The sequence below is a fragment of the Pteronotus mesoamericanus genome, unplaced genomic scaffold, assembly GCF_021234165.1.
Source record: "Pteronotus mesoamericanus isolate MK-2021 breed Mesoamerican mustached bat unplaced genomic scaffold, CSHL_Meso_final contig_98, whole genome shotgun sequence".
NCBI classification, from domain to species: domain Eukaryota; kingdom Metazoa; phylum Chordata; class Mammalia; order Chiroptera; family Mormoopidae; genus Pteronotus; species Pteronotus mesoamericanus.
In genome coordinates this window covers 5,597,831-5,622,032 of record NW_026555295.1, presented here as the reverse complement: position 1 = coordinate 5,622,032, position 24,202 = coordinate 5,597,831, and the positions used below count along the sequence as shown (strand labels likewise).

Genomic DNA, 24,202 nt, shown 5'->3' with positions numbered 1-24,202 from the left:
CCGCCTTTCTTCTCTCTACTTTCTCTTCCAGAGCACCCCCTGCACCCAGTTCAGTCACAAATCCTTAGCACAGCCTGAGAGAATCTTGGTATTCAATGAACAATGGGTAAGTGGCCTAGATCCTCCACGCCCATTTCACTTGGCTTAGACAGGATTTTTCAAGTCTGATTTCAGCTCCAAAGACAGTTCCTCACAAAACCAGTCTTTTGGGCTCCTCTCCTTTCTTGCTGGTTCCATTTCAAACTGCTTATCAGAGGGGCACAATCCTTCCCTTCTGTCTAGACCTCAGGCCCTCTCAACATGGCTTTACATTGAAATTGCTTTCCAGGTGCCAGTAACACCCACCTGGCATGGATTAAGCACCTCAAATGTGGTAGAGGCTGCAGCAGGCACTTTCAGGTGTTGTGTCTAACTGAATCCTCACAAGCCTATTACCAGTCCCGTTTGGCAGACGAGAAAACCAAGTTTGGGGAAGAGAAAACCAAGTTTGGGAAGAAAACCAGTTTGGGAAGAGAAATATGCAACATAAGGGGCTGAGTCCGAATTTGGCAATCTGAATAGCTGCCCCCTATCTGAGGCCCAGACTTTTTGGATACTGCCGCGTGATTCCTACAGAGATTCCCTGGGCACCTTTGTCGGAATGGGCCAGAGCGCCAAGCAAGGGGCTCTGACCAGAAGCAGAGCCCCCTTCCAATGCTTGTGTTCAAGATCCCAGCCTCCAGTCCCTGGGATTGTCAGGCTTTTTTGGAAAGTCTTCTTCAGCCCATAAATATTGTCTTACTACTGGCAAAATATTGGCTTTCTTCCTAACTCATCCCTGAATCCATACTCTACACAACTAACAGTGGCTGTTGCAAAAATCACAGATGCCATTTACAGAGGGCCTCTTCATGCGCCCATGCATTTATGGACACACATCATCCGACTTAATACTCACAGCAGCCCAGAAAGGGTATTACGGTCCCCCCCCCTTTTTTAAGGTTTATTTTATTCTCATTCAAGAGTAAGGGAGAGAGAAACACCTACGGGCTGCCTCCTGCACACACCCCAAGCAGGACTTGGAGCCCAAACCCAGGCACGTGCACTGACTAGAGAAATCAAACCAGCGACCGTTCTGCTGCCTACGGCGCTCCAACCAACCGAGCCAGGCCAGCCAGGGCTCTGGTCCCTTTTTTACATTTGGGGACACTGAGGCTTTGCACGATTCAGGTAATCTAACCGTGATCACACAACCAATAAGCAGCATGGTGAAGTTCACACCCAGTCCTGTCTCCGTCTAGAGGTGTGCTGTTTAATCCAGTAGGCACTAGCAACACGTGGCTACCAAACACGTGAAGCCCACCTGGTCGGACTGAGATGTCCTAACTGTAAATATACAATACATTGCAAAGGTGTAGTACAAAAACGCAGAATATTTAATGCCTTTGATGTTGATTACATGTTGAAATGATAACTTCGGGATATACTTAAATAAAAATATTAAAACTTCACCTGTTTCTATTTACTTAAAAAAAATGCTACCAGGATATTTAAAATTATGTATGTGGCTCACACTGCATTTCTACTGGACAGCATTGATCTAAATCCTATGGTTTTTACCAAGAAGCCCTACTGCCTCCCTACAGTAACACTAAAAAAGAATAGAGCCATCTCTATTCTTGGACAGCCTCACTTCTAATAACAAGAATTTCATTTCCTGATAAGGGCTTTAAGAATAATTTTAAATGGGGAAAAAAAGTGTAACTTCAGGTGCTGATGCTGACGACCCAGGGCGGAGACTATGCAGGGCTGTCCCTCCTCCTCCCTGCCCCACCAGCCGGGATGCTGAGCACTTCGCAGCCTGTGCCAAACCTTCTCAGGCAGAGTCTCTTTATTTAGATCACTAACTGTTCTAACCATCCCAGGTTTTAACCTCACTAGATTAAAAAATGGTTCCCAAATCAAAAGAGAACCTCACTTTTTTCCCCAAGGATGAGGCATTTACAGGGAGGAAAGCTGGGATGAAAGGCGTCATGACTGGGTCCACAGTGAAGCCAGAAAGCGCCCGCGTAGCACTGCCGTACCTTTTCTCCGTGGCGCGGTTCTCGGTGCAGCGCATCCCGGCGGCGTCTGGCTGGGCAAGGGCCCAGCGGAGCAGGAGGACCCGACGCCGTTTGCCCTAGAAAGCCTACCCACTGAAGCTCTTTGACCTCCAGCAACTGCTAACCTAAGGGTTAGTTCTCTGAGTTTTCAAGAGTATACTATAACAATCCTCATCCGCTGCAGTAGATCCGCTTTTTAAAACTGATTGCTTTCGGCGTACCAAGCGCAGGGCTTGAGCATGTGACCCACGTTCCCTCATTAAATCCTCCAGCAGTTCTTGGAAGATTACTCTCTGAGAAAGGAAATCGCAGCTCTGGACCCAGGAAAGGCTCATTCAAATGCAGGCTCTGAAAGGGGGTCCCAGCGCCCGGCCCCTCCGCCGGCATTCCTGAGATACCCCTGCCTGCAGCGGCCAGGGGGATTCGGTCAGTCGCAAAAGGGCTACCATGGCATCATTTCATAATTACTTATATTACATGCTTTTAAACAGCACTCTTACATGATGACATGACAAATGGCACTTATACTTGTGTGCTGTAACAGGCCACACATGCAAAGGTTATGTGAAGTAACTGGCTTGAAGGGACCTGTAAAACTAAGCTACAACTGGGGACGAAAGTTACAGCTGGAATGCAGGCATGAACAGCTCACTTTCAAGCCCTAATTAGCTTCTGTCTTGGTGTTAACTGACTTTGAGCTAAATGCCTTTCGTACAAATAGAGGAAAGCTGACCTTTGGAAGGCTGGTGACTTGTTGTGTAAATATGTCTTTATGGACTTCATAAAATGCAGATTGTGTAAACACATACTCAGGAACTATTATAAGCACTGGGTGGCTAGAGCGGGCACAAAGGTGGCCTTTAAGATTCCTGAGTACTCAGTCCTTGGACGTTTAAGAAAATGAACATCAAAGAGATCATTACTATTTAGGAAGCAGATGTCAAACTCTGGCTTGCAGTCAGAGGAATCACCTGGCAAGCTTTTAAAAAATGCAGATTCCCTGGGCTGCACAACCAGAGAGGCTGAAACAGGAGGTCCAGGTGGGCCACAGACATGTGTATTTTAACAAGCTCTCCAGACTACTGAGTGAGTGAGTGAGTAGGTGGCCCAGAACGAGCTTCAAAAAACAACGATTTCAGTGACATAAGCAGCTCACTCACCTTCTAGCCTGGCCTTCTGCACCCTACCAAAGAATACTACCCAAGGAATCCCGAAGACTAGAGTCCTTCACCTACAAATGGAGAATTCCTTTGGCGCAGGAGGAATGCCCTTCTCCATCCCTACCTAGCACACCAGGAGCCAACAGGATGTCCTCTCAAAGGGCGAGAGAACTATTCCTCCTAAGCCCATTGCAGCGGACGGTAGCTGACATGGATTAAAAGGAAACTCAAGGGTGCAGGCTCAGCACACACAGCATGTACCATCCATGCAGACAACCTGGAGCCTTGACCCTGACCATAGCCCCAAAGCCATCCTAGACAGCATTGAGAGGCAAACACCCACAGTATCTAAAGAGTCTGGCATCTGAAAAAGCACCTCCAGCAGTTCTGGGCCCCCATTTGATGAAAGACACTGTTGAGCGTGATCACTGATAAGGAGACCAAGATGACGACTGGCCTGAGGAAGAGGGGAAGCACTGCCTTCTCGTATCAGCAGGGAGATCAGAACAGGGAACTGGTTGTCGCTGCTGCAGAGAACAGTGGTTCCATAGAAGAGCTTGCTGACAATCAGAGCTGCACAGCAAGATGTGGGTTCCTTATCGCGGAAGCGTCCAAGCACAAAGTGAAGGACCATCCGGCGGGTTAGAACAGGGCACACATCTCAAGCTCCCTAAACTGGTAAAATCTTCCGATCCTGTTTCATTGGGGTGGGGTGGGGGAGGGCACCTGTGTGCTTTCACGTGGACAAATGTACCCCCGACCACCAATAATCCCATCCCCAAAGCTTATCAGAGAGGGTCATTCCCACATTTGTTTTTTTCTACTGGATCTAGAGATTGCCAAATTAAATATCCAATGTGGTGATTTAAGTATGCCCAAGGCCAGAAAGTATCAACTCCATAAACAGTTTATGAATGAGTACAGATTTTCAAAAATCAAGAGTGACTACATTTTGGTAAGACTTATTGTGTAGTTTTATTGAAAAACAAAAGCTACACAAGAAGTTGCTAATATTCCCACTCTAGGAGCATGCCCTTCAGACACACTAACAGACCAATTCAGACCAACACACTACTAGTTAAACAAAGAGAGAAACATCAAGTCTTAAAAAGAAAAAGATCAAGCTACGAACATTAAAATGACAACAAACTCACAACTATCAACTAAATCTAAAAAACAAAAACAAAAATAAACTTAAAAAACAACTAGAAAAGGAAGAGAATCATAGATATGGAGATCCCTTGGAGAGTTATCAGCTGGGAGTGGGAAGGGGGATAAGAGGGAAAAGGTGCAGGGAGTAAGAAGCATAATTGGTAGGTACAAAATAGACAGGGGGGTGTTAAGAATAGTATAGGAAATAGAGAAGCTAAAGAATTTACAAGCATGACCCAAAGACACGAACTAGGGAAGGGGGGTAACCAGGCAGAGAGGGACAAAGGGAGAAAAATCGGGACAACTCTAATAGCACAATTAATAAAATATACTAAAAAAACAAACAAAAAGCAAAAACATGGATGTGAAATCTGAGATTCTCAGAGAACAAGTTGGTATTTTTCTCACAGGCATGCACTATTGCACATATTCATTCTTACAGGTTTGTTTGAATTAAATGATTCTTAATTTCACCTGTCAGATTATGAATGCTCCAAATGGGTGGAAGGGCTGACTTGCTTGTCTGGTTTTTTTTTTTTTTTTTTTCACATGTGTGAGCACAAAACACATATAGTTGTCAAAACCTGTGAAGTTGGCATTTTTGCCTGAGAGCTTCCGAGGCTCTGTGGGTGTGAATGCTTGCCCAGGGCCACGTCACTGTTCACCAGCGAGCAAGCTTCCCCTCAACCAGCTCTGCTATTACCTCTGACAAGCTGTTCAGACCTCTAGAACTTTCTCAGAGGTTCTGACCCCTTCAGCATAGGCCTGACTGGGTAGCTCAGTTGGTTAGAGCATCATCCTGATCTGCCAAGGTTTAGGGTCGATCCCAGGTCAGGGCACATAAAAGAAGCAACCAATGAACGCTTAGTAAGTGGAACAACAAATTGATGTTTCTCTCTCTCTCACCCTTCCTCCCTCTCTCCATTAAAAAAAAAAAAAAAAAAAAAAAGACACATTTGTGTAGAAACACACATACTTGGTCAACTGCAGGAAATTTAGGAGATACATGACTTTGGGCGCTCATGCCTAATCTGAAAGTTCATCTGCTGCAGGAAGCCAGCACTCCACAGGGGAAGGTGTGAAATAGATTTGGCATCTGAGGCGCCCACACCCAGGCAGTTGTTCGGGGTGCAATTTTTCTGGAAAGAAGGCTTTGAGTTCTTATAAATTCATTAGTTGACTTTGGTCCCATTTCTTTGGTTTGATGTTGCTGATATTGCTTTCAATTATGGCACAATATACATAATATAAAATTTACCATTCTAACCATTTTTTAAGTATATAGTTCACTGAGATTAGCACAGTCACAATGTTGTGCAAGACTGTCCCATTTTAAAGTATGTTCTTTACAGTTTCTAAGATATTAAAACAATTTTTCAGCCTTTCTCACATTTGCATGTGGTGCCACACGTCTGGGTGACAAGCAAATCTTAGAACCTGGCATCAGTTTTTGTTAAATCAATGTATTTTCATTTCTAGGTAAAAGCATGTGATTCCCTAATTTTTCCTTCAAATCCGAGCAAATACCAGCCTCACATTAAAATAGCTAAATTACTATCCTAAAGGCCTCTGGGTTACATTACCAAGGAAAACTTGCAGAAAAAAGTAACAGGGCCTTCAAGGTTTTGGCCAAATCTTTGAAAAATACAACAAAAAACAGTTATAAATTTGGATAACTGTAGGTGATTTCTTTTTTTTTTTTTTTTTTTTTTTTTTGGGTGAGCTTTAGGATTTTTTAAAATTCAGTTTAAAAGACATCTTGGATCAAGAGTCAGATTTTATTTTAACATCTCTTATGATCTCACTTCATGTTAACATTAATTTGGTGTCTTCCTCCCTAAGAAATTATTTGCTAACTGGAATGAGATGGAACCTAGAGGAAAGGGTGGGAAGGGAAGGACTAACAGTCAGAACTTCTGACCACTGATGTGAATGTGTGCGGCCTTATGAATATCCTCTGACATGACGAACTAATTAAGATTGACATATAACAGTGTATTAGTTTCAGGTGTAGAACATGATTTGATATTTGTATACAAGGTCTGGCACATATAATATCCCTTTCTTAATTACAAAATTTATTACAAAATCATAAGCATACAATTCTGTAATGTAATATCACACTCAAGCACACCATATGACATTTTAGGTGAAATGCTCAAAGTAAAACTATAAATTATTACACCCATAGTATTACCCCACCAACCACACTCAAGTAGGGGTTACTTCTACTGGATCTTGCATATTGTGAAATGACCACCGCATTAAGCTTAGTCAATATCTGTCACTCAGGAGGATCTTTTTTGAAAAGAGCCAATGCTCTGCCCTGGCCAGGTGGCTCAGTTGGATGGAGCATCATCCCGCACGCCATAAGGTTGAGGGTTCAATACCCGGTCAGGGCACATACCTAGGCCTAGGTTCAATCCCTATTTTGGGCACATGCAGGAGGCAGCTGATTGATGTTTCTCTCTCTCTTTCTATAATCAGTGAAACACCCTTGAGTGAGGATTGAAAAAAAAAAAAGTCAGTGCTCCCTGGTCAGTACCATCTTGGTTGGTTACAGCCCTCTTCCAAACCCTGATCATTCGAAGGTACATTAGAATCTCCTGGATTTTTAAAATACTAACAGAGGGGATGGAACGAAATTCTCATTCACTTGGTCTAGGGAGGAGGAAGGTGAAAGTGCAAAGGAGGGGCGTGGAGGCCTAAACAGCATCCCAAACCAACCTCAGAGTGCTCCCTCACAAGGCCTCCAGTTATCTAGGTAAGTCGTCCTAGTTCGGACAGTTGGAGGAAGGGTTTGCATTTAAGGCTGCCATGTCAGGGGTGGGGGGTTGACCACACCTTTCTCATTCTCCTGGTCATTGAGGAATTCAGAACAATAGAATGGGGAAGGGGAGGATCCACAGGTAAACCATTTATAACCAAACCACCCTGACCATGGGGCTGTTCCAGAAGTACTGGGAGGAGGGGCCTGAAACTCCACAAGGGAATCTTGAAACTCACAAAGGACGCTTTCACTCTATGAGTAAGGTTGCCCGGCTGGTAGGGATTAATAAGGGGAAACAAAAGGCAAGGGGTGTACAATCCCAAGAAAAGAAAAATTATTTTTAAAAAAATTCTTTAAAAATACGAGTTTCCTATCCTACATAAACAGTGTGAATCTTGTGCTCCCAGAAAGTCCTGACTGAGAACTATAGTTTCAAAACAGGTTTGGAAAATGGATCAAGTCTCACCAAGGCAAAGTAGGGTGTGTCCTCCCAGCCCGCTTACTGGCTCTCAGCAATACTGTGTCTTGGTTTGGGGACTTTTCCATTCTCCCATAGGCCTAGGTTTCCACATGTCCTTAGCCACAAAACTTACCAAGCTGTGTGGTTTAGTAGAGAATGATAGCGATTCTTTATCTAGAGTTAACCTATGGGACAGTGGCCTTATAAAAACCTACAATAAAAAGCTACCATAAAAAATGCTCATGATCAGCCGGTCAACTCTTGTCTTCCTCTCTTTGCTGTAAAAGCACCTGTTTGCCTAGAAGTGCTCAGAGTTCTCACAGGAATGCGCCATACCGCCACCCTTCCCACCCTGACATCCACCGCCCCCCACCCCAGGAGACCTGCACATCAATCGTTACTTCCTGCTGCCTGTGACCACACCACCTTGTCGGTTAACATCAAAAACAAACAAATGGGGAGAACAGAAGGTGCTAGAGCTGGGGAGGAAGAACAAGCACAGGTAATGTTTCATAAACTTTTTTTGTTGGTGCCCACGTGCAAAAGCCTGGGACTGTCACATGTATTTCAACTTTTCATCTAAGGACTCATCTTCTCTAGTCCCAAGATAGGGAGCTGAAGGAGGCCCTGCTATCCCCGCCCTCCTGTCCCTCAAACACAATGCGTGGAAGCCATACCTACCTGCCACCCACAGGTGAGCCACACAGGGAGCGCATCCGGCAAGCTCACCCCAGCCTCATATAGGAGCTAACAAAGACTAGCATTCTGCTCAGTGTTGACGGTTCACCATCAATATGGGCCACATTTACCTTGAACTGAGTGTTTCCACCATCTTTCTCCCATCTCCTGAGGGTTCAACAACTTGAGGGTAGCAATTATCATGAATGTTTAACACAGCACCCCGAACAGGACTGGAACCGAAGTCAGATGACATCTGCTCACTGACATATCCCAAACCACCAACTAGCTGTGTGATCTGGGTTCCTCACTCTGCCTCTGGATTGCAATTTACATGTTAAAAAAGGATTGCAAAAGGGGTATTTTCCTAAGATCCTCTCCACTGCTACAACTGATCCTCAAGTTGCAATCGCTTGACTCTACTGAGAAAGGGCAATATATCCCCTACTTCACAAGGGGAATTTCAGCTGACCAGTGCTGCCTTCCTGCAGAAGTAATATTAAGAACAAACAAAAAACCTCATTGGGTTATTACCAAGCTTAAGTTTGATCTACAAAGTAAGCTGGTTAATGCTGTTCTGCATTCCACAGCCCCCTTGGCCATCTTCTAACAGAGTGACAACCTGTTTGGAACAAAGGTTTCTACAGTAATGCCTGCTGCACGTCACTAAAGCCAAAGAGAAAAGTCCTGCTCAGATACAGCAGAGCCAGAGCTACCAGTGGCGTTCCTGACTCCAGCCTCACCTGCACCCCACCCTTTAGCCGGTGCAAATTTACCAATGTCACTTTATTTCTTTGCTTGAAAACCTTAAACAGCTCAATTCTACCTAAAGAACAAAAGTCCCAACACCTACTTAGCCTGGCACAGAATAGTCTCCCAAATTTAGCCTCAGCCAATTGGACCAGCTTTCTCTGAGCTTCCCCAGCATAAACCCAGAGGTGGAGTTTCCCTGTCTATGGATGCCACCTCCCCAACTTGCCTGACCTGCCCCTCTCCCCACAAATACAACCACCATCTTCAGATGAGTCCTTTCAAACTCAAGTCCCACCCTGGTGCTGAACGGAAACATTCCCCTGGCTGGTGTAGCAAGAAGCATTTTAATTTCTTCTTTGTACTTGTTTCTATTTTTTTTTAATTATACTAAAAATAAAAGGTTTCTAACATGAGCTGCCCTTGCAACATTTGGAACTAGAAGAATTCTCCAATATTATATTATTCAACTTCTTTGTTTTAGAGATGAGAAAAACTGAGTCCAGAGAAAAAGCTCGACATCTTGCCTAAGGTTCCAAGACTCACTCCTTCAGCTCTCTCTTTCTTTTATGAGAAGGCACAACTTGATGCCAAGTCTCTAGGAGAAATGTCCGGACACATTTTCAAGTCTACTGCATCCACCTCCAACTAAACTGGTCCTCTGCTTTCCAGGGGTGTCCAACCTTTTGGCATCTCTGCCCCACACTGGAATAAAAGTTATCTTGGGCCACACACTGAATACATTCCAATATGTAATCACACACACACACACACACACACACACACACACACACACACACACAATCTCATAATGTTTTTAGTAAATTTACAATTTTGTGTTGGGCTGCATGTGGTCCAGGGGCCACGGGTTCGACACCCCTGCCTGACCTTCCATCCAATCCACCCATTGGTAGGAGTGTACCCCCTATACAAGCCTCCCCTACAGAAGGACCACACTTTTTTCCTTCCATCCAGAATAAGGGTCACAGCAACGAGTCCCAACTTTCTCAGTATAGCTACTCAAAGGGAGAAAATTCGGGGACTAGCCCCTCCTCCCCAGGTATTATAGTTGTACTTTTTAATAACTGTGAGTTGAGAAAAATATGACAAACATCCATGGTGAATTCAGTAATATTTTAATGAGGCTGTATTTTACTATTCCATAAATACATCAAAAGAGAGTAACACATATATATGGGTAACTGTATGTACTTGGTTCACAAACAATACTTAGGGTGCTTATGGGTCCCCAATCACTTGTTTGGGAACTGCTGAGTGGTGGCCTCAGTTCAAGACTTCAGAGGTGGTATCTACATGTTGGGGAGGGGCCGTAAGTCTCCTATTACCTTCCTCTGAAAGAAAAATAGTACAGGCTAAGGAAGGTACAGCCAGAAAGGGTATCCAGTCAACTCACTTTGGATCTCCCATGTCATCAACCTCCATGTTGGAGATATGACTATCACAGGCGTTAGTATATTTAGAATGTCTTTTGGGGGGAAACAAAGGATTTCTCACTTCAGCCCTCTGATCTATTCTTAGTTTTCCTAACAATGCTGCCTGAAGAAAGCCCCATTCCAGATTCATATTCCAGTCTCTTCCCATCTCTCACCAAGGAATTATCACTAAAGAGGAAGGATTGACAAGTGATTGATGATTTGCATGTTAACCCTATGCAAATTTGGGTAAATGGTTTAATATGCATGCTAATATTCTATCATTATTCCAATTAAGGAAACTATTATGTTAAAGTGTTTAATCAGGAGAATTAGGAAGAACTCTAGACACCTAAAATTAACCTCTAATAGTCTTGACATTCGTTTCATTTAAGCGCAATTTGCCAAGCTATAAGCAACTCCCTGCTTAAGACTTGTGCTTAGGCACGTGGGGATTCCTGATAAGACCTAAAAGCAATTCATTTCCTAACTAGATTGCTGTCTAAAAGAATAAACGAAAAGGACTGCAATTTAAATACAATCAAATCCCCAAGCAGCCACATTCCAGAAGACTTAAACATCATGATCTTGATCCCCAGGAACAACAATGCAATTCCCATCAGAAACAACACAACCACTTCCTCTTTCTCTGACCTTCTCTGTTTAATTACTTCCTGTGATTTCTTCTAGGGCTGAGCGAGCCTGCTTCCCAGGGCGGCAGGCTTTCCACACAAGACTCATTTGTCTGGAGGGTACAGAGTGCCAGCTGACTATCAGACATCACAGACAAAGTGCTAGGACATCGTATTTCTTTTTAAGCGATGGAACTTTTAGGTCTCCTGGCATCTCAATAATATTCTCAAGAACTTTCTCAAGTCATAAAGGGAGGGGAGGAAAAAACAAAAACAAAAACAAAACCTCCCTGGCACATTCCCATCCAAAATGAAGCTATACCTCAAAGCCGGAAGTCCTGCCAGGGATAGGAAAGGACAAGAGCTTGATATTATCGCTCAGTGTGTATTGTCCAGTGAGTTTCCTCAGCAGATTCCAAACACCAGCTCCGTGAAGTCACCTTTGAAGACACAAACCTGGCAGCTGTGTGCACCGCCATCACAACCAGATAGGCCCTTGCTACTCAAAAGTGCGCTCCATGGGTCGGCAGCACCAGCAGCACCTGCAAGATTGTTAAAAATGCAGAATCCCAGGCCTTACCAAAGCACAAGCTTCATTTTACAAGATTCCCAAGTAATGCCGTACGCATGTTCAAGTGTGATCCCCCTCTCCAACAGGTAGGCTGAAACGCAGGTCCAGGAGAGTATGGTGCTTCATTAGCCTTCTGCTCACACACATTTTTTCCATCAAGAGGAAGGTGGTTAGATCTCTTTCCAAAAGAGGTGTCCATAGAGCTGCTCTTTATCTCAGTACAGAAAAGGCCACCTCAGTGGGCACTGCTTCTCAGCTCCACAGAGCTACACAGAAATGCGAGGAAGAAATGTCACCTCATAGTTTTGAGGCATTTACAGGATTCTGAGTTCTAATTTCACTTACTCAACAGTAATATAAATCAGCCTGTACACACACAACACAATTTCTTATGAGAAAACTGAGGCTCCGTAAAATTATAATACATAATGTTGTTCTACAGACAGGAGATTTGAAGGTTAAGGATCTAGGTTAAAAACAATAAATCCTGCCCTGTGACACCAGACAAGATACTTAACCTCTATGAATCTTTTCCTTGTCTGTAGTTTGGGGATGCTTGGGTGTTAGATACATCCCATCCATGCGTGAGTGTGCAAGTACTTGTTCACACAACATACATTCACCTTATATGTAACTTGTAGAACTTGTTAGGGGATTCTAACCCCCAACCCAATTCTGGGAATTCCAATGCCTGCAGCTCTAGAAGGAACCGTGCAGAAAGAGGGAAAGGAAAAGGAAAACAGATCTGACTGGCAGTCAGTCAGTCAAGCATCAAGGCAATGCCGTCCTCTCATACCCTTCAGACACGTGAAAGTGCCCGGGACTCTAGAGAGTAAGAACCCTGGTGGCTATGCAATTAAGTTCTTTAGGCTCAGAATCTAGCACACTCCAAATGGACAACTGTAATCTAGTATCTTATTTTCCTTAGTGTAAAAGTCATCTAAGAATGGATGGTACAAGATGCAAGGATGGTTTACAAACAGCAGACTCCTGATCTAAAACCTGTGCACACACAGATTAATTAGAAGGCAACAATGAGGCCTTCAGGGCCAGAAGTGGCATTGAACCAGTGCACACCATATCTTGGCAGAGCAGACTTGTATTGGAATGTTGAGCCTGAGAAAGCCACAGATTTGATTTAACCTATTAAGCAGAGGAGAGAAATTTTATTACTATATTAAGACAATATTCACACTTATGTGGCTTTAAAAGGTCTGGAAAAATGAGTAAAATTATTGAGATGTTTGTTGATTAAATTAAACCTCTGGTCCAGCATCCACTCTATTCCTTGGCTGGAAATATAAAACGCAAATCCCAACATAGCATGCAAGTAGACAAAACAAGTCATAAGGCACCTTACTTCTAGGAGAACCCTGGGCCCCACCCATTCCTACCAAGACAACTGACTCCTGTTTTAGAAATATTTTGAACACCATTGGTAGTATGATTTCTAGACCAGAGAGAGGGACGGCAGGAGGGCCAAGGAGCTACAATAGGTAAGAACACTGACAGTAAGAAACAAGGAAAGCTACTAAAAGATATAAAAATCTCAAAAAGCGTAGCCAAGTAGGATCATTGAGTAAAGGGGCCAAGCTGGCCATTACTGATTATTATAGTACAAAAACTAAGCTTCTGTTAGAGGAGCCTGCCAGGACAGCCCTGGAAAACCAAGTGAAAAAGCAGAATAGGACTTTTGGGCTCTAATTCTCCCACAAACCCCCTTGAGCAAGTCACTTCAGTTCTCTTAGGCATAAAGTGAGAGTCCCGTTTCTTGCTTCAAAAGGTCGCTATGAGGCTAACACAGTTCATGGCTATCCTCTGCCTTGTAAATTCTGAAAGCAAATGATACCTTGCTATATGATGTGAAGCCTACCAGAGGTAGATGAGTGCCACTGCTTTACATTTCCACTTTTTAACAGCTTATCGAAGTAGGAAGCAGAATGAACTTCAATTCCATTAATCCAGGACTCATGGCGTAGGACACTTTCCCGGGCCCCTGAGTCTGTAGAGCCGGGGCAGGGTGTCACCCCAGAGCCCCTGCTTCTTCCACTGCCATCTTGGCAGCCGGCCCTTCAGGGTAATTTGAAAAGCAACATCAACGTCTTTTAGGACTTAAGTACAATGTGAATAACTGCTTATAATTTTATAAGGTAAAGTGATTTTTTAAATTAATGACCACTGAATTTAACCAATCAGTAAACATTTGCAGAAAGCCTACTTTGGGGTCAGGAAGCCTAAAAGGATTAATAAGCTATTGTTCCCTACCTAGAAGGGCAAATAGGTCAGTGCCTGTGCAGTTCTGAGTGGGATGCAAATACAAAACAAACAATGCTTATCTGAAAAATCAATGCTGGAGGCTAGAGCCAAAGCAATGCAAAGAGAAAAAGGAGAGAAATAAATAATGAAAATGAAAAGACAAAGATGTCATTACTAGATGAACTTGGAAAGACAACTTAAAAACTTAACCTAATTAAGTTTTAAGCATTTATAAATGGACCACAGGGAATAAATATATCTAAGAATGAAAACAACTAGATTTGAAAAATCATTATTTCAGTGCACAGAAGAGCCAACAGAGGCTGCCCATATCTAAGCTCTTCAATCACAAGTGCCAAACGCTCAAGTCAAAATTCGTGGCTTCACCTCTCCGCTCTAAGTGCAGGGAAACAGCAATTTTGTTTTTAAGCCAGTATTCAACTAACCTTTGAGAGTAGCATAAATAACATAAACACAATCTGCTATCATGTGTGCAATATGCCACATGTGAACTTATTGTTGACAAAGGTTACCTGAGAAATGAGTAGTTATTTCTCATAATCCAGTTTCTATCAAGGATTTTACTAAGATCCTAGCCAGACTTTCTTTCCATCGCATGGGACATGTCAAGCTGTGGCAACAATCCTTCAGGCCAACCCAGGGCAAGCGCAAGAAAATGCATTTTGTTCCACAGAGCACTGTACATACCCCTGCCAAATACTCCTTCTACTCCAGCAACTAACAGCCCTAGAAAATGCCTAAGAGGTCATCAATGTTCTAGCCTTAAATGTTCATTAAAAAGAAATATGTGTAAGATTAGTCATCGCCCTGGCTGGTGTGGCTCAGTGGATTGAGCGCAGGCCTAGGAACTGAAAAGTCACCGGTTTGACTCCCAGTCAGGCACATGCCTGGGTTGTGGGCCAGGTCCCCCAATGGAGGCATGTGAGAGGCAACCAATTGATTCTTTTTTCTCTCTCTCACACACTGATGTTTTTCTCCCTTTCTCCTTCTGTTCCCCTCTCTCTAAAAGTAAATAAAATCTTAAAAAAAAAAAAAAAAAAAGAATTGTCATCAAGTTTATCAATATGACTGGGTCTTTAAAAAAAAAAAAAAGTCAGCCCAATTTCCTTAAGGGAAAATAAGCCAAAACAAACAACCACACACACCAAAACTTCCGGCTCTGCCTTTATCATCATCTTGTTCAGTTTTGGGAGGATTTTGCTATTAAATTGTGCATTTGCGTTCATTTAGTCCAGTAACATAGGAACTTTGCCAATGTTGGAGTTCATCAGCACGCTGTCTCCAACTTCAAGTGTTAAGACTCCATCAGAACCTTGAGCTACTGCAAATTGTTAATATTGTGATTTCTTCAGAGATTCTCCTGCAGAGGCAGAAACACAAGCCTTGACCTACTGTTGCTCTACTTCCCAGTTCCATGGCTTCAATTCCTAGTTCCTACTGCACCAGTGATTAGAATCAAAATGGTTTTGAGTTGTCAGTCACACTTTACCACCACCAGAAAGTTCTGCACCCAATTTCTACAAACCACTCCAAGAGCTTCATGTGAACATGGGAGTTTCTCAGGAGACTTCTACACACCCTTAGTTAACCAAATACAATTGTAATTATTGCATTAGTCGATAGGGACGAAAACAGCATTTTAAAATATCTAAATCAATTTTAATTGATAAGGTTTCTTTAGCAACCACAAGGTGCCTGATGGTACTGGGCCGACTAGAAAAGTAGGCAGTTCAGAGGTAACCCTGAAATCAAAAAGCTCCTATTCTGGGGCAGACTTTAGCTGGGTATAAGCCCAAATATAAATTGTGGTAACTGCCATACAGTGTGAGGGAAAATGATAGAGTCCTCAATTTTGACTTTGTAAATGGGGGTAAGGAAAGTCTAGGAGGACCTCATAAAAGGAATGGTTCCAAGCTTGTTTGGGGGAATGAGAATTTCACTTGTTGGAGAAGGAAAGGAAGGAAGAAGAGAATTCCAGAGTAAAAAGAGCGTGAGTAAACAGGCTAAAGCAGAATAGTTTTGATATTTGTACTGATTCACTTTTTATGTATTTTATTGGTTATAACTGATTGGGGATCAACTATAGCTAGAAAGGAGGTTGGATTTGCTAATATCCCTATGGAAACAAACCCAGCAGGTGGAGATAAGGCCAGGCCCACCACCTAACAAGACACAGGGCCTTGTAGTAGGGACTTTATACAACGACTTTATGCAATGACAGTGACCACAATGACGACGTCCTGGCTTACAGCCTTGCTAAGGTCTTTCCAAATTTTTTGTGCCTAGCTTTCAAGATTTTCTGATAAATGAACCAAGATTCCAAGTCTGCAAAGTCAACTCCATGTTTTTAACATTCAAGGATTTTACTTATGTGCAGCAGAAACACATCCTCTTTTTGAGGCTAAGGCAAAGAACACGGATCAATGTTGTATCAAGCCTAATTTCTAATCTGTTATTTCAATGAACGTAGAGAATTCACACCTCTATTGTCTTAAGGTGCATCACAGAATTCTCCAACCCAAGTTTATTTAAATTCACTTTAATTCAGTACGTGTCTTACTGCATTTTCACAAAGAAAAGGGAAGTGGAAGAAATTATGGCAATGACAGATTGTCACCAGTACAGAATTAGGGACAGCATTACTGGCAGCAACAGTGTGAGCTCTGAAGTCAGAATGACCAAGGATGGCCACCCTTTCCTCTTCAGAGACAGTACCACGCAATGGTTAAAAACACAGCTCTTCCTAAGTCAGGCTGCTGGGGTGCTCAAACCCCAGCTTCTTCCATTGCTAAGGATATGACCTTGGGCTGATTACTTAACAGGTCCGTGCCCCATCTATAAGTGTGAGTAATAATACCACCTATCTCATAGTGTTGTTGAGAAGCCTAAATGAAGTACTTTAAAAAAAAAAAAAAAAGGCTTGCTGCCTTAGGCAAGCAGCTTTACACCTCCTTCCCAAGGTTATTTGTAAATTAACAAGGTAACCTTTTAAAAAACCTATGTCATTGCTCCCCTAAAGAGTCGTACTAGTCGCTTGTTTTATGCTTGGTGTTGGATTGTAAGCTTTACATAAACTATCTCATTTAATTCTCAACAGCAACTCCATAAAATCACTAATATTTATTCCCATTTTATTTACACTCAGGTAAAACCTAGGTAGGATACATAAGTAATTTGCCTTTGATCAGAAAGTGAGCAAATGGGTAAGCCTAGAGCTTTCAGTGTATTTCACAAGTGGCATTTAATGCATGATCTTTGATTGGATCCTGGCTGAAAAAGACATTTATAAAAGACATTTTTTCAGACAACTGAGACTGAATGTTAAAGATATTAGGGAATTATTCTTAATTTTGTTAAGTGTGATGATGGCGTTGTGGTTTCACCAATGAATATTCCCCTCTTTCGGGAAGTAAGCTCAAGTACTTAGATATAAGAGGTCTGATGTCTATTTTTGAAATGGTTCCTCAAAAATATTTAAGCCTTCTTTTTTTTAGGAGAAATCTTTCAACATTAGGAATATGCTGCAGGCAAAGCTGCAAATCCATTCTCTCAGCAAGATAAGTGTTGCAGAGAAAAGTTCACAAGAGGAACTAAATAAAAAGCTGAATGAAAACCTGATGTCTCTGGGGTTATATAGCTCACTTGAGAAGGATTTCTTCATTTTTTTTCTGTGAATTTCCAAACCATTCATAGCGATGATCAAATGCTTTAAAGATACAGTATGATTTTTAAAAAATATTCTAATCCTATATAAAGACCACTTTCAATAGTTTGTTGATGCTCTTTACTTTTTAAATTGTAAAAAAAAAAAAATTGCATAATTACAAATCTTAACATGCATTTCTCACTGGAGTGGGATCAGTTAATATATTTTCCATACAAAAGCTATTTTTCAGGACCATAAGTGAAAAGAGCAGACAAGCTTTACCAAATTACTATATGTTTATTAGAGAGGTGCTTTAAATTGACATGAAAAAGAACATTAGAAGGCAAAACACTTATTTTTTAAGTAAGCATAATTTTATGAGTTGTAAGATTCTGATTTGTTGCATTCTCATGTGATGTAACTCCCTTAGGTCTCCATTTAATATCACCATTTCTCTTTATAAGTATTGCAAACCTTGCCTACTTCCAAAAGGTATCTGAGGGACCTCAAACCTGAAATCATTAGAAGAGAAAATAGATCAAAATTCATAAAGAGAAGAAAATAAATCTAGCAAAACCCTAGGCTAATACGGCTATCCTAATCAAGCAATAATTTTGGTTCTGAGCTTCCAGACAGTAGTAGAAAAGACAAGACAATCACAGCAAGCTCTGTAACTCAGACAGAAACCTTCTTCCTGGCACCAACATTTAGAAGCAATTTTTCAGATGGGTCATTACATAAAAACGTTGAACAATAAATGGACAGTGTCCACAAATGCCAGTTTACAGCCCATGCAGCCTACCTTCTTACCAGGCATTTCATGTTTCATGCCAAGGTCACTATATTAAAAGCAATCCTGAGAAGGCTGTTTCTGCAGTGGGCTAAGGCGCCACAGCCCTCTGATTCTTTAACTGAAACCAGAACGTGTCCTCAAATATCCATTGTCTCAAATGGGCTTCTGACAGCAGTGGGGGTAGCCGGTTCCATTCTGGAATAGAGATATTTATTTCTTGCTGGTGATCCCACACGATGTCCTTTTGCTTTGGATACCAGATAACATACAGCCAAAGAGAGGCCAGGCCAGTATTCACAAGGGATGGAGCCAAGGAACCCAACGTAGGGTGGTCGAACCAATCTTCAGGATTCTGAAACCCAGAGCACGGCAAGTGTGCCTTCCTGCTACTACTGTTACTTGTGTGTGCAGGGACAAAGGAGGATCCGTAGGAGTATCTGTGACTAAGCAAGTCCTAAAGGGATCAAGGCCCGTCAGCATAAACCACCCCCACATTTCAGCCCTACAAACACAACTTTTCCCCCCCATTTTCCCAGTTCAAGATCGTCTACGAAGGCCAAGAAAAATGCCTAAAAAAGAAGGGCCACCAGATGTGGTGGGATAGATACAACATGCACACCAGGCGGATCCTCTCCAGCTACGGGTACCCGGCAGACTAGGGGTTACAGCAATCAAAGCTCCCTGAGGACCCACAGGAAGGAAATTCCCTTTCCCAAAGACCAGCTCTCCTAACTCCCCCTCCCGCCCAGGCTGGCAACAGCAGACGCCAAAGGATAAAGGGGCATTAAAAAAAGAAGTGAGTAGATTCTTAGAGTAGAACACAGCATCTGTCACCTGCTGCAAAGAGAAGCCCTCTCGGTCGCCCAAGCCCTGAGTCACTTCCCCTCTCTGCACCGAGTCTCAATGCTCGAAGAGGCAGAAGACTCGGGAGCCGTCTACCCGCAGGCCCTACACCCCCCGCAGACACTCCACGGGCCTCCCTCCACGGCTGGTACCAGCGGCTGCGGGCAGGGTCGCTGCGGACAGGGTCTTTGCGCCCAAGCCAGCGCCACCACTACCTTGGCTAATGGCAGGCAGCTCTGAATGAAAAGAGCCGAGGCAGGCTCCGGATTTATGAATGTGCAGGGGAGGAGGGGACGGCTATCATGTGACAATAAAGGAGAGCGTCTTATTCACAAAAAAAAAAAAAAAAAAAAGTGGCTGGTGGCAGGCACAGCCGCTGAGAAGTGGTAGCCGCCGTGCGGGGACCGCTCGGACCCGAGGCCGACGACCTCAGGCACCGGGCCCAGTGGCCTAGCTTCCGTTGCACCAGCGATTGGAACGGCCTCCAGCGGGGGTGGCAAAAACAAAAAAAACAAAACAAACAAAAAAACCCGACTCTGCAACCACGAGGCTGGAGGAAACTGCTCCTTGGCCCGGGGATGAAGAATCGCATGGGTCTCAAGGTGGGCAGTGGTTCTGGCCCGACAGCCCTTAGGGCGGAGCACCCCGGGCATTGTTACCCGCGGGCCCGCACTCCCGTACACACACACGCTCGCGCGCGCACCCCCAGCACAGTGCCCTGCACGCCTCTACACACACGCGTGCACACACACACGCACACGCCAGCAGCACACTGCCCCGCACGATCCCCGCCCCCGCTGCGCACGCCTCGGATCCGCCCCCCAAGCTACCCAGACCCTGCGGGGCGCCAGTCCCGGGCCCACAAGCGCGTGCACACACGCTGGCACGCGCCGCGAGACCCCGAGGGCGGCTCCTGCACGCTGGCCCGCGCAGGGACCCGGGCGCACGGAGACCCCCGCACAGCCCGCGTCAAGTGCTCCCCTTGCTCGGCCGCGTTTTTTATGAATGAAAATGTGGTATGCAAATGAGAGCGATTCAAGAAAACGAAATGGCGGAGCCTGGGCCCGAGAAGGCTCCCGACAGGACCGCAGGGCGAGCAGCGGGGCGGGAGAGTCACAAAGTCATCATGTAGAAACCCACCGACCCCAGGAAACAGAAGTGGGGGTGTCAGGTCTTGCGCTCCGGGTGCCAAGGATTTCGGGGTGGTGGTGGATGTCTGAACTCTCCGGAGAGGGAGCGGGGACCTCCCCGAGGTCACCAGTGCGCCCTTGGCCCCCGCAGCAGCCACCAGCCCGCCGACCCCAGACGCACCCCCGCCGGCCTATGGCAGTTTTTGCCCCCTCCTCACTTGAACAACAAGGGAGGAAATGTCGCGTCCCAAACCCCACAGGCCAGCGAGTCTCTGCACCCTACTCCAAGTTCACCCAAAAAGCGTCCCCGCCGGCGTCCTCAGTTCCGACCCCCACGCTGCCCCCACGGGACACACGCATCCCACCCCGCAGCCAAACTTACTCGTCCGGGTGTGTTTCTTCGGTCATTTTCCTGTTCACCTAGACGCCTGTCCCGCGGCGGGCAGCTTTGCTCCCTTCATCTTCCTGTCCGCTCACCCCCCTTCACATCTCCGGAGATCGCCTGATTTGGTTGGGGAAGGGGGCGCCGCACAAGGCAGAAGGGGAAGCAGGACAACCGAGGCGCGGGGTGATTTGGGGGAAGGGGTGCAAAGGCAAGTTACAGGGGTTAAGGAGCGCCGCAGCGCCGAGAGGCGAGTCGGGCGGGGGCTCCAGGGGCTCCGGAGCGGGCGAAGGGGGAGCGGTTTGGGCAGGGGACGGCAGTGAGGGAGACGAGAAAAACAAGCGCGCCGTGGAGCGGCGGGGACTGCTAAGAGAGCCGATCGCGGGTTGGGGCTCGGTCCGGGGTCGCACCCGGGGGCCGGGCCAATCACGGTTCCGGGGAGCGGTCGGAGGCCGGGGGAGGTGAGCCTGGGAGGCGGTGCAGGGCGCCCCGTCCGAGCCCCATCTCTCGACTCTACCGATTTACTCCATATTGGATTCTCATCGCCGCCAACAGGAGGAGGAAGTAGGGCGGAAGCGATGACGTCTTCCCAGCGGCCAGAGGTGGTGGAGTGCAAAAAGCTTCCTACTTGCGACCGAAAAAAAAAAAGAGAGAGAGAGGGAGAGGAAAGAGAGAGAGGGAGAAAAAAACCCCAACTTTGTCGCCTCTACTGAGCATGCCCGGCTTCCTATCCCCCTCCCTCCGGGCTTCCACTCCCGGGGGAGCCGCGGAGCGGAGTTGTTTGCGCCGCGTCAGTGTGGCTCCAGATCCTCCCTCGTCAGAGCTCCGGGTTTTAAGATGCCCGAGAGTAGGAGGGAGGCGGGAGCGGGGGACTTGCTCACATCTGGCTCCCGTTTAGTTCCCTCCCTCCTACCAAACCCCTGGATTAAAAATCGGGGGGTGGGTGGAGGAGGAGGAAGGGTAAACTCCGGTAAGGGCCGGAGGGGGACTCGGGCTCTGAGGACCATCTGCCCCGACACGGTGGGGTGGGAGGGTGAGGGCGGCGCAGGTGCCTTTGCCAAGGTTCTGAATGGCAGAAGCTTTTCAGTTTCACGTGAATCTTATGATCCTTTTTTGTCTTGGTAGGGGGACGGGCATTTTTAAGAAATCGTTATTTGTAGTACATAAAAAGAATACAAGGTTAAGTCCAACGCAGTCCAGAAACGTTTGCATTTCAGTAGAAATGTTGGATTTTCTTGGGGTTAAATGGTAAGCCCAAATATATTTTTAAAAATTATTCAGTAAATCACTCACGTAGGTGGAGAGTGGCCCTGTCCCCAGCCCTTGAAGACCATAGTTACTGGGATAGAGATTGCAGCCCAGTGAGCTTTGGCACAGAGAAATGGGGAGATGGAGAGCGCTGGGAGTCCCCCTGTCCCTACCCTTTGTCTTTAAATTATTTTTCCTGCCTTGGCCTGGGACCATCGCCTAGGTGAACCCATGATCTCCAAAGCAGCGCTGTTTGACCAGTGGGCAGGGCTCGCTTCCCTGGTATGCACCCTGCACAGTTGCACAAGGATGTTTGCTTGTTTTGATGCTCTACTGTTGCAGTCTTGAAATCTTTTAGGGTTTAAACTAACAAGGGGCCCCATATTTTTACCTAGCAGTGAGTCCTACAAATTACATAACTGTTGGGTATTTCCTTCTGGGGTCTTGCTAGGGAGCAAGGAATACAGTCCCTGCCCTTCCTGCTCTCCAAACACGACTTTTCCATCCTCCTGAATGTGCCAAGAGACTACACAGATATTGTAACTAAATTGCAATCATTGAACGAATTAAAAGTAAATTAAACACACCTCAAATGTAGCACATCAAAAGGGTACACACACACACACACACACACACACACACACACACACACACACGGAAGGCCACAAATGCTCCAAAGAGAGTGGGAGTTTCACCTTGAGTCAAGGAGAAACTAGTGGTTTACCCTAGCTTCATGCTGATCATAACCATGAACTTTGTGGCTATGGATTGGGCCTGACCCGCCTTTGATGCTGAATGCTGGTATATATGATGGTGAAAAGAGCACTAGATGGAAACAACACCTGGGTTCTGGTTTTCTAGCAGCCTAGAGACCCTGAGTGAAGCTTACAGCAATTTTTCAGTTTATAAAACAAGGATAACAAGGCCAAGGTTGTCTTCCTCAGTTTTGGGGGCCACTGAGAGTCTTTGAGAACACACTGAACAGAGCAAGATCTCAGTGGTCTCTAAATCTCCATAAAGCTAAGACATCTACCGAGGGATCACATTTGGCCATCATTGCTTTTCTCCTAGAGGTGCTGAAAGATTTCTCACTCAGTCATTCCTGGACTTCTGGGAGCACAAACATTTGCCCCTATCAGAATTATTTCACCCAGTGGGTACTTCTTTGGGTCCACCATCCAGTTTCAGAGAACCCAAATGGCAAGGTAGCTGCTGAAGTGATTATTAACTTCCATAGGTAGGAAAGCAGAGCTGGTGTCTTCACTACTTCTTTATCCAGCTCCCTGCTAATAGCGGCGAACGACTGGCCCTGGCCCTTGGGCCAGGCAGTCAGAAGGAGCTAAGAAAAATATTCAAGGTCCAGAATTCACCAGGTCCCCATTTGGATCCTTTGCCCTTGTGCCAGACTCCAGCAGGATTTTAGGTTCTCTGAGCCTCAGGTTCAGTGTCTGTAGTGTCAGGATAATACCCACAAATAGGGTTGCTGGGAAGATGAAATGGCTATAAGGTGAGGGTATTAAGCACACTGCAAATTGAAAATTAATGGTAACCCTTTCTTCTTTCTAGGCAACTGGATTACTAAATATTCCCCCCTCCACTTCCAGTACTTCATGTTCTTCTCAAGGAAATGTTCCACTTCTCTTCTACCTTGTTCATTACCCAAAAGGGGCCTTTTGATGGAAGTTCCTAGCAGGTCACCTCTTGGTCCTCCCCATCAAGTCCTTCTGCCACTCCATGGTAAATGATACATTGGGCGAATAACTCAGCTATGTTTATTGATCCGAATATGATAGTGTTATCAAAGTCTACTAGATTGTTACCAGAATCGGGGCTATCATGGATTTCGGGCTTTAATTTAATGGCATTACTGAAAGAGCTAAACATCTACATCCCTGTATCTCCCCTACAACCTGGAAAAGGGGGCAAATCAGCTCTGCACAGGATCAAATCAAGGGTGCCGACTCAGAGTGAGGTCATACAGCTTCAAAAGTATTGTCAATCTACTCGCTAACTTACGCAAATCTAGTGGAGCCCCAAGCAAGAAGACCCCTTCACCACCACCACCACCACCCCCCCCCGCCCCGCCTCTCAATCCCGAGTCCCTGGCGGGGCAGCACCCCAACCCAGGTCCTTCCTCCACCCCACAGCCTCCGGGAAAACCTGGAGCACGGAATCGGAGCGACCCTCGGTAGCCCC

General features: G+C 45.2%; 1 protein-coding gene across 1 annotated transcript in view; it reads right to left on the bottom strand.

Moving 5' to 3' along the window:
• Positions 1-21,549, bottom strand: part of SPRED2 (sprouty related EVH1 domain containing 2) — a 110,065-nt gene extending 88,516 nt beyond the window's left edge. Inside the window, exon 1 of the mRNA XM_054586877.1 lies at positions 20,759-21,549. Within this exon, the coding sequence (XP_054442852.1) occupies positions 20,759-20,784 (26 nt within the window). The 5' untranslated portion in view covers positions 20,785-21,549. The remainder of the gene's footprint in view (positions 1-20,758) is intronic.
• Positions 21,550-24,202: the final 2,653 nt, after the last annotated feature.